The 17,469-nt window shown below is 45.9% G+C and overlaps 1 protein-coding gene across 10 annotated transcripts in view; it reads left to right on the top strand.

Annotated features, from left to right (window-relative positions):
• The window catches only part of SLC15A4 (solute carrier family 15 member 4), a 186,729-nt gene that overhangs the window by 44,869 nt on the left and 124,391 nt on the right, over positions 1–17,469 (top strand). Inside the window, exon 8 of one of the 10 annotated variants that reach the window (XM_082418263.1) lies at positions 5,558–10,842. The exons of 8 other annotated variants lie outside the window; for them this stretch is intronic. In XM_082418263.1, the coding sequence (XP_082274389.1) occupies positions 5,558–5,778 (221 nt within the window). In that variant the 3' untranslated portion in view covers positions 5,779–10,842. Of the gene's footprint in view, positions 1–2,593; positions 4,263–5,557; positions 10,843–17,469 lie in introns of those variants that run through there. One more of the 10 variants, XM_082418261.1, reaches the window with a different exon arrangement.

The following is a 17,469-nucleotide window of genomic DNA, read 5'->3' as shown; positions in this document are numbered from 1 at the left end:
CTCTGATTACAGAGTTGCGTCTGGTTTTGAACAGAATCTCAAAAGTTTACAAAACAGTTCAAGGCCATTGTAGGACAGGCAGGTGAATTTATAAAGCAGTTCTCCAAAGACTCAAGACATCCTAACATCGGATGAAATAGTGGCACCGAACAGACCGTGTGTCCTGCTTCGGTGAATTGTTCATACTCAGCTCACGTCACAGGAACACTTTGAGGTCCGCTTACTCTGAATGTGTAGAAATACAGCTAAACGTTTACATCTAGAGCTTTGTAGTAGTTATCTAGGGCTGTGTCACAGAGTACCCCCCAAACCTGACCGTTCAAAACAACACACAGTTGTCACGAGACAGTTTCGATCCAGGCAGAGCTCAGCTGGGTCCTCTCGTAAGGTGGAAATCAAGGTGTCGGCCGGGACCACCGTCATCTCAGGGTTGGATGGGGGGATGACCCAGTTCTAAGCTCACTTGCGCGGCTCTTGGCGGGACTTCGGATGTTTGCAACCTGGCTTCTCCGTAGGGTGTCCCAACCTGGCAACTCGCTTCTCCCAGAAAAGAGATGGAGCAGAGATAGAGAAACAGACTGTGGGAAATGGAAGCCAGACTCTTCCTGTAAGAGGCACTTTTGCTACATGCCATCAGTTAGGTGAAAGTCTCTCCGTGAAGCCCACACCCCAGGGAAGAGAATTACAGAGGGCATCGGGGTCTACTTAATAGGCCGCCTGCCGCGGCTTTTGCTTGTCTTGGTAGATATCGCAACCGGATTGCACACAATCATGGATCGTTTATGTACTGTCGTCACATCACGTTCTGCTTCCCAAGGTTTTAAAATTTCGTACACTTCTGCTTTTCTCCCCCCTTTAAAAAAATTGAAGTCTAGTTGACTTACAATGTTGTGTTAGTTTCAGTTGCACAATGAAGTGATTCAGTTGTACATATCTCTATATTCTTTTTCAGATTCTTTTCCCTTATAGATTATTACAAGATACTGAGGGAATTTCCTGGCGGTCCAGTGGTTAGGACTCCGTGGTCTCACTGCCAAGGGCGCTGGTTCAATCCCTGGTCGGGGAACTAACATCCCACAAGACTTGTGGTGCATGCCCGCCCCCCCCCCGCCCCAAAAAAAGAACCAAACAAAACAAACAAGATATTGAATATAGTTCCCTGTGCTATACGGTAGGTCCTTGTTTATTTTATATAGAGTGGTGTGTGTATGTTAATCCCAAACTCCTAATGTATCTCCCCCCTTTCCCTTTGGTAACCATAACGATGTCTGTGAGTCTATTTTTGTTTTGTAAATAAGTTGACTAGTGTCATTTTTTAGATTCTATATATACGTGATCTCATATAATATTTGTCTCTCTCTGTCTGATTTACTTCACTTATTACGATAATCTCTAGGTCCATCCATGTTGCTGCAAATGGGAATATTCCATTCTTTTTTTATGGCTGAGTGATATGCCATATATATATATATATATATATATATATATATATATATATATATATATACCACATCTTTTTTTTTGGTCACACTGTGTGGCTTGCGGGACCTTAGTTCCCCGACCAGGGATCGAACCTGGGCCCCGCCAGTGAAAGCACTGAGTCCTAACCACTGGACCACCAGGGAATTCCCTGTACCATATCTTCTTTATCCATTCATCTGTCGATGGACATTTAGGTTGCTTCTATTGCTTTTTTTTTTTTTTAACCATGATTTTGTACTACACTAAAATTTGTATTCATATTATTCCTATGAAAACAAGTAACTATTTTGTCTTCAATGTTGAACTTTCCACTGAGTTTATAATAGCATTCACAATCGCATCAGATATTTCATCTTCAACTGAACAAACTTCCAAAAACTTCACTTTGATTTCATGAACTGTATGAAAAAGCTTGAACTGCTATTGTAACAACTGATTTTTATTCAAAACATCTGATATAAAATCAGCATCATTTATCTGTTGAGAATTTCATCTTCTGCTAGTGGAGCCAATACCTTTTGGTTCACTATTTGAACATATGAAGGAAAGTAAGGGATTAATGGAGAAGATTAATGGAGAAGAGCAGTTATTTGATCTAACAGAAAAGACATACTTCACAGTGAAGCAGCTCTACCTTGGGAAGAGAACATTTAAAGAACTACTGATTGTTCAAACTCTTTAGTATGGAAAATGTCAAGCATAAAACCCCGTGTATTCCACACCCAGAGTCAACAATAATCATTTTATGGTTACTCTTGTTTCATTTTATAACCTCACCTGCCTCCTTCATACATGTATTATTTTGTAGCAAATCCCAGACATTACTATGTCGTGGTGTCCATAAAAATCTTATATGTATCTCTAAAAGATCAGAGCTGTTAAACACTGCACAATACCATGATCATACCTAAAAAAAGGAACAGTAGCTCTGTCACATCGTAAAAGACCCAGTCGCTACTCAGATTTTCAATGGACTCCTCCATGTTTTATGTACATATTCATTTTTACAGTTTGTTTCAGTCAAGATCCATATAAGGTTGCATTGCCATTGAGTGATGTGGCAACTCTCATTTCATTTCTCGATTTTTCCTCTGTTGCTCCTTCCATTCAGGTCCCACAAAACCTGGATCCACTCAAGGTTTGAGGTTTACATGGCGTTTTCTGTGATCTTTCTCACGCTCTAAGTGTTGGCAAGATGGCAACTCAACTCTTCACATCCTCCCAGCCCCAAGGGCAGCAGGGAGAGTGAACGTCTTTCTTTCAGCTGCTCCTGCAAGGGTTCTGAGATCCACTGGCATGAGATACACTCAGATTGCAGGCTTACCCTCGAACCAAGCCCAGAAGCCAGAGCAAGGCCACATGCTGGCTGCCTTAAGCATGGACACCACGCTGTGCCCCGCGAAGGGAGGAGGGGGTAGAGGTGGTCCCTGCAAAGCACAGGGCAGAGGTGGGTCCACAGACAAAAACAGCGCCTTCTCCTGGCAAAGGGGGGAAAGAATTCTAGGAAAGCATGACACAAATATCCACATCATCAGCATCCTTCCACCGTCTTTCTTTGGAACCAGATCTTCGGCTTGATCCTATTTTAGATTATAAAGACCCGACGTTAGGTGAGAACCTTGACTGCAAGGCATGGGCTGCCTCAGAGCTTGAAGGCCCTGCCAGCGGCCTGCCTCTCCTCACGACGGGCTGTTTTCAAGTCCAGCAGAGGGAAGTTCCCCACTGCCCCCTCCGTCTTCTCTCCAGGGCAGCGGATGCATTGTTGTTGGGTTATTTTTGTTTTGCTTTGGTGTTATCTAAATATTGACTCTCTGGAAGCAGCAGGCGCTGGATCAACCTTCAGAATTTTTTTTCCAATCACTCCTGGAAGGAGAGAGTAAATATTTTGCTGAAGTATGTGGAGAGTGAAAACAGAAACAAGAGATGTGCTAAAGGGTTCTTTTGTGGCTACTCTGTGGATTTGGAGCCTGGGAGAGTGAGGCTGGCCGAATTCCCCATAAACAGGAGGGGTTGGTGAGGGGAGACCGCCCACGAGTCCAGCCCTTGCTATTCAGGTGGCTTTAAATGAACTGGGAAGAAGATGAAATACTTAGGTGAAAAGGCTGCAGCAGGCACCGGCTTCTCTCAGAGAAATGACAAAACAACAACAAAAATCCCGATGCCGAGCAAGGACCAGCCGGTGTCGGGGAACTAGTGTTCACAAGTGCCTAATTTGTGCAAGATTTTTACAGGCAATAGTGCATTTATTTATTTGTTTATTTAGTTGCGCTGTACAAACTATTGTACAGTTGCGCTGTACAAACTATTAGTTTGTACAAACTGCACTGTACAAACAGTAAAGTACAGTAAAGTACACAAAAGCACAACCACTAGTAGAGGATGCACGCATGTGACCATGTACGCCAGGCACGTGAACTAACTTACCTGACTGGACATGTGCACGCACGTTCGCATCTTTGAAAGTTTGAAACTGGAAGGTTCGTATGTAGGGGACTCACTGCACACGGATTAGTGGCAGGTAGAGGAGAGCTTTGTGATTCCCGTTTAGAGACAGATGTCCAGAGGCCAAGAATGGAGACATCGGAGCCTTCGACGAGGCCATCCGAAGCCCTCCTGGTTTCTCCCAGGTGCCGAGGCAGCATGTAACTTGGGCCTTACCCCACGCTGTCCCACTGTTTCTGGTCTGCTTCTGGGGTCCTCCACCAAGCCTCCACTCCCATGACGGGAGTAACTCCTGCCACGATTCTGTGTGTTATTCCACACAATAATAGCACCCTGTCGAATTTGACCGTGTCTCTGGTACCTTATGTAAGAATTACAACAGGTACATGGAGTAAGTCCTAGTAGTTGAGAGCTTTTGCAGGGGAGGAAACTGAGTCTCCGGGTGTGGGAATGGCGGCTGGCCTGTGGGCGCCCGGCTTGCAGGGGGCGGCGGTGCGGCTGGGGAACAGGTGTGTCCGCTGCTCGCTTGTGCGCTGCAGTTCCGCTCTTCTCCCTCCCCGGCAACCCCACCTGTCACCCAGGCATCGGCCCCGGCGCAGCATCCCTGACACCTCCGGAGCTACTGCCTCGGCCGCATTCAGAGACCGAATCCCAAACGTCCTTGAAACGGAGATGTTTCCATTCCAATCAGATTCCTCGGGTCGCACGTGGACATGGGGACTGGCAAAATGAGTTTAGTAAAGTGAGAGATGATTGAAGCCGCCGCTTAAGCTTTGAACAGAACCCCAGCCTTGCCTGGAATCGTCCCATTCCTTCCTCCCAACCCCCTGGGTCAGGGTTTTCGTTTTTACAGAACTTGCCACGTGTTAAGCACTGGCCTGTACTCGAGCCAGGTGCGTGTGGTGTGTGTCAGGCTGTGTGGTGATGGCTCATACCTTTCTCCCCCCACCTGGGTGGTGAGCAGCCTGAGGTCAGAGTCTGGGCTGAAGTCACGTCTGCACCCCCTGCACCCAGCCCAGCGTCAGACACCGAGCAGGGGCTTCGAAGGAGGCGGGATTAAGTGCAAATGACCAAAGCTCTCATTTATTTGTGTGTGTGTATGTGGTTGGTTTCATCAACCAAAGATGGGTAACTTCATTACAGAGTTTTTAAGTATGTCCAGAGTACAAATACCTACCGAAATTCACTAACATTAACATGTCTTTATGCTATAATCGGAGCTAGTTCAAAATGGCCAAGACCCATAAGGAATGAATCCGGAAGTCTGACACATTCCAAAAGAAACCTGAAATTTACCCATGTTGTTACGACTTTGCAATTGATTGCACGGCTTTTTTTTTTCTTCCTATATTGTTTTGATGGACTGATCTCCAAATGCCCACAAATCTTGCGTGCAAAGCTCTCATCTGTTGCATACCCACCAAGCGCCAGACACAGATGTTAACTCTTGGCCGTGCATTAGCTCAGCGAATCCTTAGAGCAACCCTATGCGGTGCATGCTTTTATTAGTCTCATCTTCAGCTGGAGAAACGGAGGCACAGGGTGTCAGCACAGTCCTCACACCTCCCTGCGTCTGAACCTTCCTGGTGGGATTTCTGCGCGTGGCGCGCCCTCTGTGTTTCTTCCCCTTCAGGAGAAGGAGAGACAGTCTCCAGGTATCCTGAGTGGGAAGAGAGAAGACAGACGCGTATGACTGAATGCCAGTGGAACCCATATTTTGATTCTCTCTGGCAGGGCCTCTTCGGGGATCGGCGATCCCGGACTGAAAACCTGCCTCGCCGTTCCCAATTCAGAGGCCACAGTCCTAAAGGTTTTTCAACTACCAGACCTTTGGTTAAAGGATTACATTTCTAAAGGCTAATATCAATGGTTAGTTTCGGAATAAGTCTCCTTGACGAGAGAATACAGAAGTGGCAAAAAATGGAGTGGCTTAAACTACGGAAACTTATGGGCTAGAAATTCTGGCGGCTCAACGTCCAAAATCAAGGTCTCGGCAGGGCTGATGTCTTCTGAGGGCTGTGAGGGACAGTCTGCCCAGGTCTCTCTCCTTGGCTTGTAGACGGGCGTCTTCTCCATGTGTCCTTACATCGTCTTCCCTCTGTGTGTGTGTGTGGTAACACGTATGCAGCCATAAGAAACTGATACATGGTGACAGCAAGGGCTGGTTCCTTCTGGGGGGCCCCAGGGGAGAATCTGTCCCTTGCCTCCAGAGGCTGCTGGCATTCCTTGGCTCATGGACACCTCATTGGAATCTCTGCTTCTGTGGTCCACGTCCTCTCTGACACGCCTCTCAGGTCATCCGTCTCCTCTGCCTCCCTTTCATAAGGACCTCGGTGGTTAGATTTGTCCTCATTATCCAGCATAATATCCCCAAGAATGATGCTAAATCCAGTCACATCTGCAGAGTCCTTTTTGCCACGTAGAGAAGCGTATTCAGGGGTTTCTGGGATTCGATGTCTCCATCCCTGGGGGTCCCTTATCCAGGTGACCACAGTCATCTTTTGCCGTGATGATCTTGGAGGTCACATGCGCTGTAGAATATGTCCACAGGAGGCTTCCCGTCCTGCCTTGGATGACAATGTGAGTAAGAAACCAATCTGAGCTGCACTAAGCCGCCAGGACCTGGAGATTTGCTACTAGAAGAGTAAATTGTTCAGGCATGGATGGGATCCAAGATGTTCATCGTGAGTGGCCTGCTCGAGGGAAGGGCCAGAGCTGCATGTCAGGGATGCTGGCGGCTGACGGACGAAGAACTTGCTGAAATGATGGATGAAACTTTTGTGGTTATAAAAAAGGATTGGGGTCAAATTTAACCTGCGTTCTGGAGGACGGTGGCTCAGCTGCTCCCTGGATTCCATGTGAAATGTGCTTAACACAGAGCAGATTGTTTTCTACCAATATTCGATATTTCTAAATCCCAACCCACGCTGCCACACTCACAGCACGCGAAGCCCGTGAGGTTTCCTGAGCACCTTCTGTGAAGAAGGGCAGTTTCTGTCCTGGAATAATGACACCTCCATTGCCATCTCTAATTCCTTTGATTGCCATATCGAGAGCACTTTTCTTCCTTCCCACAAAGGAATCTTCACGTCTTTGTTTGCTGATGAATTACCTGGCAAGACACAACATCTGAGAACTACTGTCTGGGGTCCTTCTCCCCCCCCCCCCATAATTATTTCCCTGATACTACATGATCCTTAATTACCTCTCCATCGATTTCTCTCCCTGGGAGCGGGTTGCCACTAAGGGGATGCTCAAGGCTGATGGGAAATTCAATCTGGTTCACACATTCCGCAGCCCTGCTGAGAGCGCTAATCGATAAGAAAGTGCCACTCTTGGACTTCCCTGGTGGCACAGTTGTTAAGAATCCTCCTGCCAATGCAGGGGACACAGGTTCGAGCCCTGGTCCGGGAAGATCCCACATGCCACGGAGCAGCTAAGCCTGTGCACCAAAACTACTGAGCCTGTGCTCTAGAGCCCATGAGCCACAACTACTGAGCCTGTGTGCCACAACTACTGAAGCCCACGTGCCTAGAGCCCGTGCTCCGCAACAAGAGAAGCCACCACAATGAGAAGCCCGTGCACCGCAACAAAGAGTAGCCTCAACTCGCCACAACTAGAGAAAGCCCGCGCGCAGCAGTGAAGACCCAACACAGCCAAAAATAAATTAATTTAAAAAAAATCAAATTAAAAAAAAGAAAAAGAAAGTGCCAAGTACTCTTTGGGTACTTAAGTTAAACAGCTGAGAAGTCTGCGGACCTCCAATCCAAGTGGCAAAATGCTGAACACGGACAAATATCTTAAAATGCTGGTCAGGGAAAAGAATTGAAGCTCACAACTCTGGAAGGAAGGTTTAGGAGTTTCTAGGCTTAAAAAGTCTCAGCAGAACCCACTACTACATAGTTCTCCTGGGATGTTTTCTTTTCTCCATCTTTCATCTTATCCTTCAAAGACCAGCTCAGCTCTACCTGCACTCGGCCACCCCTCCGCTCCCCTCCAGCAGACACAGAAGGAGCCTCCTTAAAGCATTCACCTGCCTTCCTTCTTGCAAAAAGAACCTGTCATTACTGGGTTAATGCCCATCCCTCCATGGAGCTGTATGCCTCCCTAAACCAGTCATGAGAATCCCGTTTTGCTCAACAAGGTTGGTTTGGGAATGAGAAAATGAAACCATTCCAGCCAGAGGGAAGTCAAGTAAGGCTCCATGTGGATCTCTCCACGTGGGTGTATCATGTGGTCTTTCTATGTGGTCTCTCCGTGTAAATCTCTTGCTTGGGTCCATCCACGTGCATCAATTTGGGCTTCCTTACAGCATGGAGAAGCGATTTTCTTTCCCTGGAGTGAGCATTTCCCAGAGAGAGCCCGGCAGGAACTGTGTTCTTTTTAAGACCTCGATTTGGAAGTCACGTAGCATGACTTCTGCCATATGCTATCGGTGGAGCAGCCATTGGGTCCCACCAAGATACAAGAGGAGGAACTTAGACCGCCTCCCCGGGAAAGGAGCCTCGGTCACACTCTGAGAACAGGTGGGATGGGGAGACTGGTGTGGTTACTTAGGAAGATTCAGCTTTTGCTGCACAGACTTAGCAAGATGCTCCCGAATGACTGCGTTCCACTCTACGTTCATTCCCTGGACACCTAGGGTTCTACCAGGGTCTAGCATAGGCCCTGGTCCTGTGTTTGCATGGTGCTTTACACTTTGCCAAATGCTTTTCCTCACTTCCCCATCTCTCATTTCACAGAAGAGGAGCCAAGGGTCTTAGAGGGATGAGGGGGTCCTCTGAAGGTCATAGCAAAGCCCTGGAGACAATCCACATGTTCAAGGACAGAGATTGGTTGGATAAACGATAGCTCATCTTCACAGTGTAATGTTAGGCAGCTGCTCAGTGGAATGAACTTTATGTCTGTGATTGAAAAGATCACCAAGCTATAGTGTTCACTGACTTTAAAAATGATGCATGAATGTCAAGATAGTAGCTACTCTTAAGGAACAGGTGGAATTATAATTGTGGGGGGCAAACGCGGGGGGCTTCCGGGTTGGATGGTGTAGGTGCCAGCTACCAGGGTGTTCATCTTATAATTGCGTATTAATTACTTATTAATATAATAACTTATATAGTATAATTTAATAATAATAAATTGAAAATTTTCTGTCTTTTTAGCTTTCTGCATATGCATTAGATTTAATTATTTTAAAAGTTTAAGCTAAATAAAAAGGCTGAAACAGTTTGTCATTCCCTCAAAAAGTTAAACGGAATGACCATATGACCCACCAATTCCATTCCTGGGTTCCTACCTAAAAGAATGGAAAACAGGTGTTCAAACAAAAAACTTTGACACAAATATTCATGACAGCTCTATTCACAACAGCCAAAAGGTGAAAATAGCCCAAATGTCCATCAATGCATGAATGGATACAATGTGATCTATCCACACACTGGAATAGTGTTCAGCCATAAAAAGGATTGAAGTACGGATGCAAGCTTCGACATGGATGAACTTCAAAACTATGATGTTAAGTGAAAGAAGCCAGACACGGGAGGCCACGAACTGTAAGATTCCATTTACGTGAAAGGTCTGGAATAGAGACAGAAAGCAGGCTGATGGGTGCCAGGGGCTGAGAGGGGAGGAAGAGGGAGTGAGGGCTGGTGGGCACAGGGTTTCTCTTTTAGGGGATGGAATGGCTCTGGACTTGATGGAGGTGATGGTGGCACAAGGATGTGAACGTACTGAACATCACTGCGTTGTCATGTTCCAATGCGAGCATCACCTCAACAGAAGAAGGCAGTGTTTTGAGGGACCCCTCGTGGTAGGAAGAGACAGTAGTGGAAAAGAGAGCATTGATTACCCCGGGAGGTGAAGGGCTCCCTCTCCCAGGCCCACTCTGATGGGAAGCAGCACAGCACATTCTCCGCGGACCTCTGGGCACCTCTGGGCAGTGGCTGCTGTCGTGGTGATTCCTTTGTTCTTCAGAGTACCGGCCGTGCAATCAGGGTCCCTGCCTGCAGCAGTTCCCTGGGTGACAGGGCTCGGGGAAGAGGGGCAAGGGGTGGGGGCAGAATCCACATGATGTGCCAGGATCTAGGAATTTCGTCTCATGATCCTTCCCTGAGAGGTGGTCCACGCACTCAGCAGGGAGGCAGCAGGGCCTCAGGAGGTCCACGTTTTCCTGGGATCCCCAGTATCAGACCCCAAGGAGACCGCCACAGCACAGCAGACTGAACTCACCTACTGGGGGTGAGATCGGGGGAACTGTGGTCAGGTAGGGAGAGCTCTGTGTGTGTGTGTGTGTGTGTGTGTGTATCTATGTGTATGTGTGCACATGTGTCAGTGTGTGTGTCTGAGTGTGTTCATGACTGTTCATGTGTGTGTATGTGTATATGTGTGCATGTATGTCTGTGCATCTATATGTGTGTGTGCAGGGACCATGACTTTCAGGTGTGTGTGTCTCTGCATGTGTGCATGTGTGTGCATGTGTATTTGTGTATATATGCATGTGCACATGTATCTATGTGTATGCGTGCGCATGTGCCTGCATGTCTATGTGTGTGCATGTGAGTACACATGCATGTGTTTGTGTGTATGCATGTGCATGTGGGGAGGCGTGTCTGTGAGGTGTGTGTGCGTGTGTGTGTACACGTGCACAGATCAACTAAGTGGCAACCTTGGAGACACAATCTCAGGGTATTATATGATAATAATGACACACAGGTACCGTTCCCTGGGATGTCCAAACTCATCCAAGTTCTTACTTGAAGAATCAGTCCAAAGCCTCAATCGCAGGTATTTAAATGACCTCCCAGAGACCAACCCTTGTCCTTGACCGAAGGAGAAATTCCAGCCCTCCCAAATATCAATATCTTTTTGTCACCTCAAGCCAAACTGCTTTATAATAGAAAATAAAATTACTTTATAGTATGCAGACCTCAAGTTATTCACTTTCATTGCTCCAACATTTTTATGTGCTCCTAACACATGGAAAGCGGGCATCCACGGCCCATAATCCTTTAAAATGAGAAACTGTATATTTTCTTTCCTACGATAAAGAGAAGGGCTGTGGAGCATGCCGGAGGCTTTTACTCTAGTCATCACGACGAAGGTCGCTTGTTTGCTGGCAGAGAAACACCCTGTCCCGTCACAGGTGAGCTGAGCTTGGGAGCAAGGGATGCTCTGGGCGCGGAGGGCCTGAAAGTGAGGATGGGCATGTGTGATGCAAGCCTCCTCCGGAGCCCTGAGTGCCATCTCCTCTCCCGCCGCACCTCTAGTCCCCAGACAGGCTCCCATTTCCTGTGCCTGTGGTTGGCTGTAAGGAATTTGTCAATTTTTTAAAAATTCTGGAACTCGTGGTGCATGACTTTCGTAGGGCTGCCGTAACAAAGTATCACAGTGGAGTGGCTTAAAATAGCAGAAATTCACTCCCTCTCAGTCTGGAGGCTAAACGTCCAGAGTCAATGTGGTGGCAGGGTTGGCTCCTAGCAACCTGATGCTGGCCGTCCTTGGTGTGTAGACACATCACTCTAATCTCCGCTGCCCTCATTCCGCGGTGTTCTCCCGTGTCCCTCTGTGTCTGAATTTCCCTCTTCTTATAAGGACATCAGTCACCGGATTAGTGATCACCCCAACCTAGTATGACCTCATCCTGTTGTGATTCCATCTCTAAGATCCCACTTCCAAATAAGGTCACATTTTCAGGTTCCAGGTGGACATGAATTTGGGGGGAGGCGTGATATTCAATCCAGTACACGTGATGAGAGTTCTGTAGATAGTGCAAAGGACAAAAAATCACACAGGGTCAAAATGACCCTTAAAAATCTTTGGGAAATAGGCAAAGAGGTCTTGTGCTGAGCTCTTGCTTTATGAGGGAAGAAACTCTTTCTCTGAGACCCCCAGCGGACTCCACTTAATTACCATTGGCCAGAAGGATGTCACATGTCTACCTTGGACTAGTTTTTGACGAAAGGAATGGGATTGCCATGCTTGGCTTGGATCAATCATGATTCATCCCCTGAGACTGGGCTTATTGTCACTTGTACAAAATCGATGCAAGCAAAAAAGCAGGACTCACTGCTGAGAGGGGAACCCATGTCTGCCACAAAGGGAACACAGACTTCACACAGATTCAGCCGAATCACTCTCCAAATTATGTGGACTGATTGATGCTGCTGGGTAGATTATTTGCAAAAATGGGCTCCGTTCTCCCCCATCCTGCATCCGTGTTCCTTGCAGTGTGACTCTGCCACTCCCCCATAAAGAAGTGGAGAATATTCTAGGAGTCTATAGCTCTTAAATATGGGGCATCCTTATAATGGAATATTGTTGAGCAATTAAAAGAATGAAGTAGGGGTGCAGGCTACCACACAGATGAACCTTGAAAACGTGTAAGTGAAAGAAATGTGACACAAAAGGCCCTGTACTGTATGATTCCATTTATATGAAACATCCAGAGCAAGCAAATCCATAGAGACAGAAAGGAGTCATTGCACAGGGCTGGGGTGGGGGATCCGAGGGTTAGGGGGTGAGATTAAAGGGTGAAGAGTTTCTTTTGCGGGTAGAAAGGATGTCCTAAAAGTGATCAGGTGATGGATGCGGAACTGTGAATACACTAAAAGCCATTGAAATATACACTTCACGTGAGTGAATTAGATGGTGTGTGAATTATATCCTACTAGAGCTGTTAAAAAAAGAGTCTAGGCTCTTGATTCGGGGCTGTTGTGGGGACTTGCCTTGGTTCAAAGGATGTAGCGGAAGTGATGCTGCGTCAGAAGCTTCACACACCATTCCTCAGGATCCTGCGGTCACCATGTGCACAAGTCCAGACCAGTCCGGTGGGAGGTGACACAGGGTCCACTCATGTCCCCTTGCCCAGCCGACAGTAAGCCAATGACCAGTCACGTGAGTGAGGCCATCACCAGTCCTCAGCCATCTTTCCAGCTGACCACAGACCCACGAGCAACCAGCCAAGATCAGCCAAATCCCCCCCAGCTGACCCATAAACTCAGGATCAGCAATAAGCAGTTACTAAGTCACATTGTCCTGGGGCAGCATTTACTCAGCAAAAACATACAGCAGGCATCATTCACATATATTCCACGTTACCTTTTGAAAATACACAGCTCAATGGTTTTCCGTATATTCACAGACGTGTGCATCCATCCCCACGTCAACTTTAGAGCATTTTCATCATCAAAGAAGGACAGCCAGTACCCCGCAGCGGTCCCCCCATTTCCCCTCCCCCAGCCGCTGGCATGCACAATTTACTTTCTGTGTCTATGGATTTGCCTCTTCTGGGACATTTCATGTAAGTGGAGTCATTCAATGCACGGCTTTCTGTGCCTGGCTTCTTTCACTTGACAATGTTTTCAAACCTCTTGCATATTGTTAGCATAGCTAACAATATAACTTTTTATTAAGAGTATTACTTAGTTGCTTCTTTATCAGCTGTCTTTCTCCAGGAAAATGTAAGATGCATGACTTCAGGGGGTTTGCTTGTCTTATTAATTGTAGCGCCCTCGTTGCCTAGAAATGAGCTTTGCCCACAGAACGGTCCTTAAATGAATGCATGGATTAATAGGGAAGTTTTTAAAATGTTGGGTGAATATTTAAAGGGCTGGGGAGAGCGCTGAGTGATAAGCTTGTCCGAGCCAGGCCCCATCTCAGGATGTCGTTGTCACATGGTGGCAGAGGAAGGTCCTTGATCCCGATTAGGCCACCCCTGCCCGTCCCACCAAACCCAAGGGGCAGCTGTTTCCCCCTCAAGCCTCATCCCTTTCGGTTCCAGTCTTCAACAGAGCAATGTGCTTTTTAGGGTTGGATAAGAACCACAAAAAAAAAATCTCTTCTCTTGCTTCTGGCAACATTGACAAAATTGACAGTGGAAGACAAGGGAAATTTCCTTACCCGGTAATGAGACTACTTTTGCCTTGGGTGCAAAATGTTCCCCAGCCCGCCTACCACTTTCCTTCTAAATGTACGTTCCTGGGAATGATGGAGACCACATTCCTCCCTGGCTACTCACGCATTGACTTTAACTCCAGGGCCCTGATGAGAATGAATTACAAGGTTATTTAGACCTGCTTCACCATAAACCTTGACAAAGTCTTTCATTTAAAGGAAAAAAATGTGCTTCATTTTCAAAACTCGCTGTCGGTGGTGGGTCCAGCTGAGATCTGTTTTCCTCCGTGGGACTGGAAAAGGCTTTATCGTCATCGTTCTATCAGGTTGGGGAAGAGGAAGAGGTCCAGCTGCAAATCACCTGGATAAGATGCTGGTTGCAGGATGTAATCACGTCTGAGCCAGCATCGGGGCCCTGGGCTCTGTGTCAGCCCGAGGAATATTCCCGACCCTCCCTGGCATTCAGCAAACTTGTGAAGGTCAGAGCCTGTCTGTACGGATGCTGGTTTGTTGAAGGGCGGACACGTGGAGAGAATCGTAATTTTCAGACCCCTGGAGAACCATTTGGTGTTCAGGTGCTGACGGGTCACCTGTGCTGTGACTTGCCAGATGAATTTGTAACGGAGGCGCCTGGTTCATACCTCTGAGAAGGACTTTTAGGGGCTAGGGCAAAAAGGACACGTTGCAAAGAAGAAACACGGTGATGCGCAAAGAAGAAAGACGGTGATGCGGTATTTGGGCGAACGGCGGACGATTCACCAAAATCAAAATTCTGTTCAGGATCGACGCCACTGTGAAGGAAGTGGGGGGGGGTGTGTGTGTGGAGATGGTTCGGGCTGCTCTTGGCCGAGTGCCTGGGTGGGTTAGTCCCTCTCAACCTCGCAAGAGCTCTGCAAGGTGCTTCGGACACGTGCGGCCCAGCTAAGGACACAGAGCCCAGGAAGACCACCAGCTGGCATGCTATTGGTTTTACCTGTGCAATTAAAAACATCCCCTATCGGAAAGGTGGGTGAGAGGGATGAATTAGGAATTTGGGATTAACAGAGACACACAGATACACACTACTATATATATAAATAGATAACAAACAAGAACCTACTGTGTAGCACAAGGAAGTCTACTCAATATCCTGTAATAGCTTATATGGGAAAAGAATGTGAAAAAGAACGGATGTAAGTATATATATAACTGAATCACTTTGCTGGACACCTAGAACAACACAACATTGTAAATCAACTATACTTCAATATAAAATAAAAATTAAATGAAAAAAAATCCCCTATCTCAATTTTTTGTTCTCAGTACCTGCTTGCTGTAAAAATTCAAACAATGAAAAAATATATAAAGTAGAAAATGAGAGTACCTTGCCACGTCTCACCCTAGCCCACCAAGAGATAATGACTAGTATAGATTATAACCTTCTTTGCATGCTTTAGCTATATACAGATTATTACGATGACTTTGGCTAAGATTAAATTATAATCTTGATGTTATTTGTCTTACTTGTAAAAAATCTTTCTAAACAGTATGGAGGTTCCTTTAAAGATCTAAAAATAGAGCTACCATATAATCCAGCAATCCCTCTCCTGGGCATACATCTGGAAAAGACCTAAGCTCTAATTCGAAAAGACACATGCACCCCACTGTTCACTGCAGTGCTATTTACCATAACCAAGACATGGAAGCAAACTAAATGTCCATCGACAGATGAATGGATAAAGAAGATGTGGGGTGTGTGTGTGTCTGTGTGTGTGTGTGTATGTATATACACACACAATGGAATACTACTCAGCCATAAAAAAGAGTGAAATTTTGCCACTTGCAGCAACATGGATGGACCTAGAGATTATCAAACTAAGTGAAGTAAGTCAGACAGAGAAAGACAAATATGATATCACTTATATGTGAAATCTTAAAAAATGATACAAATGGACTTATTTACAAAACAGAAACAGACTCACAGACATGGAAAACAAACTTATGGTTACCAAAGGGGAAAGCGGGGAGGGATGAATTAGGAGTTTGGGATTAGCAGATACACACCACTATATACAAAATAGATAAACAACAAGGACCTACTGTATCACAGAGGGAACTATATCCAATATCTTGTAATAACCTATAAGGGAATAACCTATATATATATATAACTGAATCACTTTGCTGTACACCTGACACATTGTAAATCAACTATACTTCAATAAAAAAATCTTTCTATAACTGAATTTTTTACACCTGCCCAAAGGTAGAGAGAGGAGTACAGTGATTTTCACACGTTCATCATTCAGTTTCCAGGAATCAGCACTCTGTCAGGCTGGTTTGATCTAATAAACTTCACTTAAAAAAGGTATATGTTGGCCATTTTTATATGCAAGGTAGAGAGACATGTGAGCCCTCACGTATTCCTTACCCAACTCCAGCGTTTTTTTCAGCACAGAGCAAACCCCAGCCCTGCCTCTGAGCTTTCATTTCCTGGGCATCATTTATTTCACCTGCAACTATTTTTTTTTTTTGGCCGCACAGCATGGAAGACCTTAGTTCCCCACCAGGGATGGAACCCGTGCCCCCTGCCTGTGGTGGAAGCACAGAGTCCTAACCACTGGACTGCCAGGGAAGTCCCTCACCTGCAATTTTCTTGCTTGCTTGCTTGCTTTATTGAGATATACTTCATATATCATACAGTGAATCCATTTAAAGAGTACAATTTGACGGCTTTTAGTATGTTTACAGAGTCGTGCAGCCATCACCGTAATCCATGCCCATTTTCACCACCCAGGAAAGACATCTTGTGATCATCAACAGCCACTCCCTGCGCCCCTCTCCCAAGTCCCTGCCGACTACTAACCTACTCTCTGTCTCTATGGATTTGCCTACATGGGACATTTCATGTAAATGGAATCACACCCTATGTGACCTCTTGCACCTGGTTTCTTTTTTTTTTATTATTTTTAATTTTTTGGCCGCACTGAGTGGCATGAAGGATCTTAGTTCCCCGACCAGGGATCGAACCCTTGCCCCCTGCAGTGGAAGTGCACAGTTCTAACCACTGGACCTCCAGGGAAGTCCCCGTTCCTGGTTTCTTTTCCTCAGCACCATGTTTTCAAGATTCACACGTGTGCTAGCAGGTTTCAGCCCTTCATTCCTTTTTTATGGGTGAGTAATATTCCATTGTATGGTTATACCACTTTTTGTTCCTTCATCAGTGGATGGACACTTGGGTTATTTACACTTTGTAAACACATTTGGCTATTATGAAAAACATTTGCTATGAACATTCATGTACACATTTTTAAGAGGACATATGTTTTCCTTTCCGTTGGGTGTATACCTAGGAGTAGAATTTCTGGGTCATATGGTAGCTCTACGTTTGAGCTTTTGAGGAACTGTCAGACTGTTTTCCAAAGTGGCTGTCAGATTTTACATTCCTACTAGCAGTGTATGAGTTCCAATCTCTCTACCTCCTTGCCAACACTTGTTTTAATCTGTCTTTTTAAATAAATGTCATTCTAGTGGGTGTGAAGCGGTATCACATTATGGTGCAATTTTCTTTTAAATTTAGCTGTTGATCATGGAAATATCTGTATATCAGTATATCTGCATCTATGTTATTCTGTTTAATAGCTGCAGGCTAGTGCATTAGACAAATGGATTGAT

Source organism: Balaenoptera physalus (genome assembly GCF_965194825.1).
Source record: "Balaenoptera physalus genome assembly, chromosome: 12".
Taxonomy (NCBI): domain Eukaryota; kingdom Metazoa; phylum Chordata; class Mammalia; order Artiodactyla; family Balaenopteridae; genus Balaenoptera; species Balaenoptera physalus.
The sequence above is the reverse complement of the archived record's forward strand: the minus strand, read 5'-3'. Positions and strand labels throughout refer to the sequence as shown.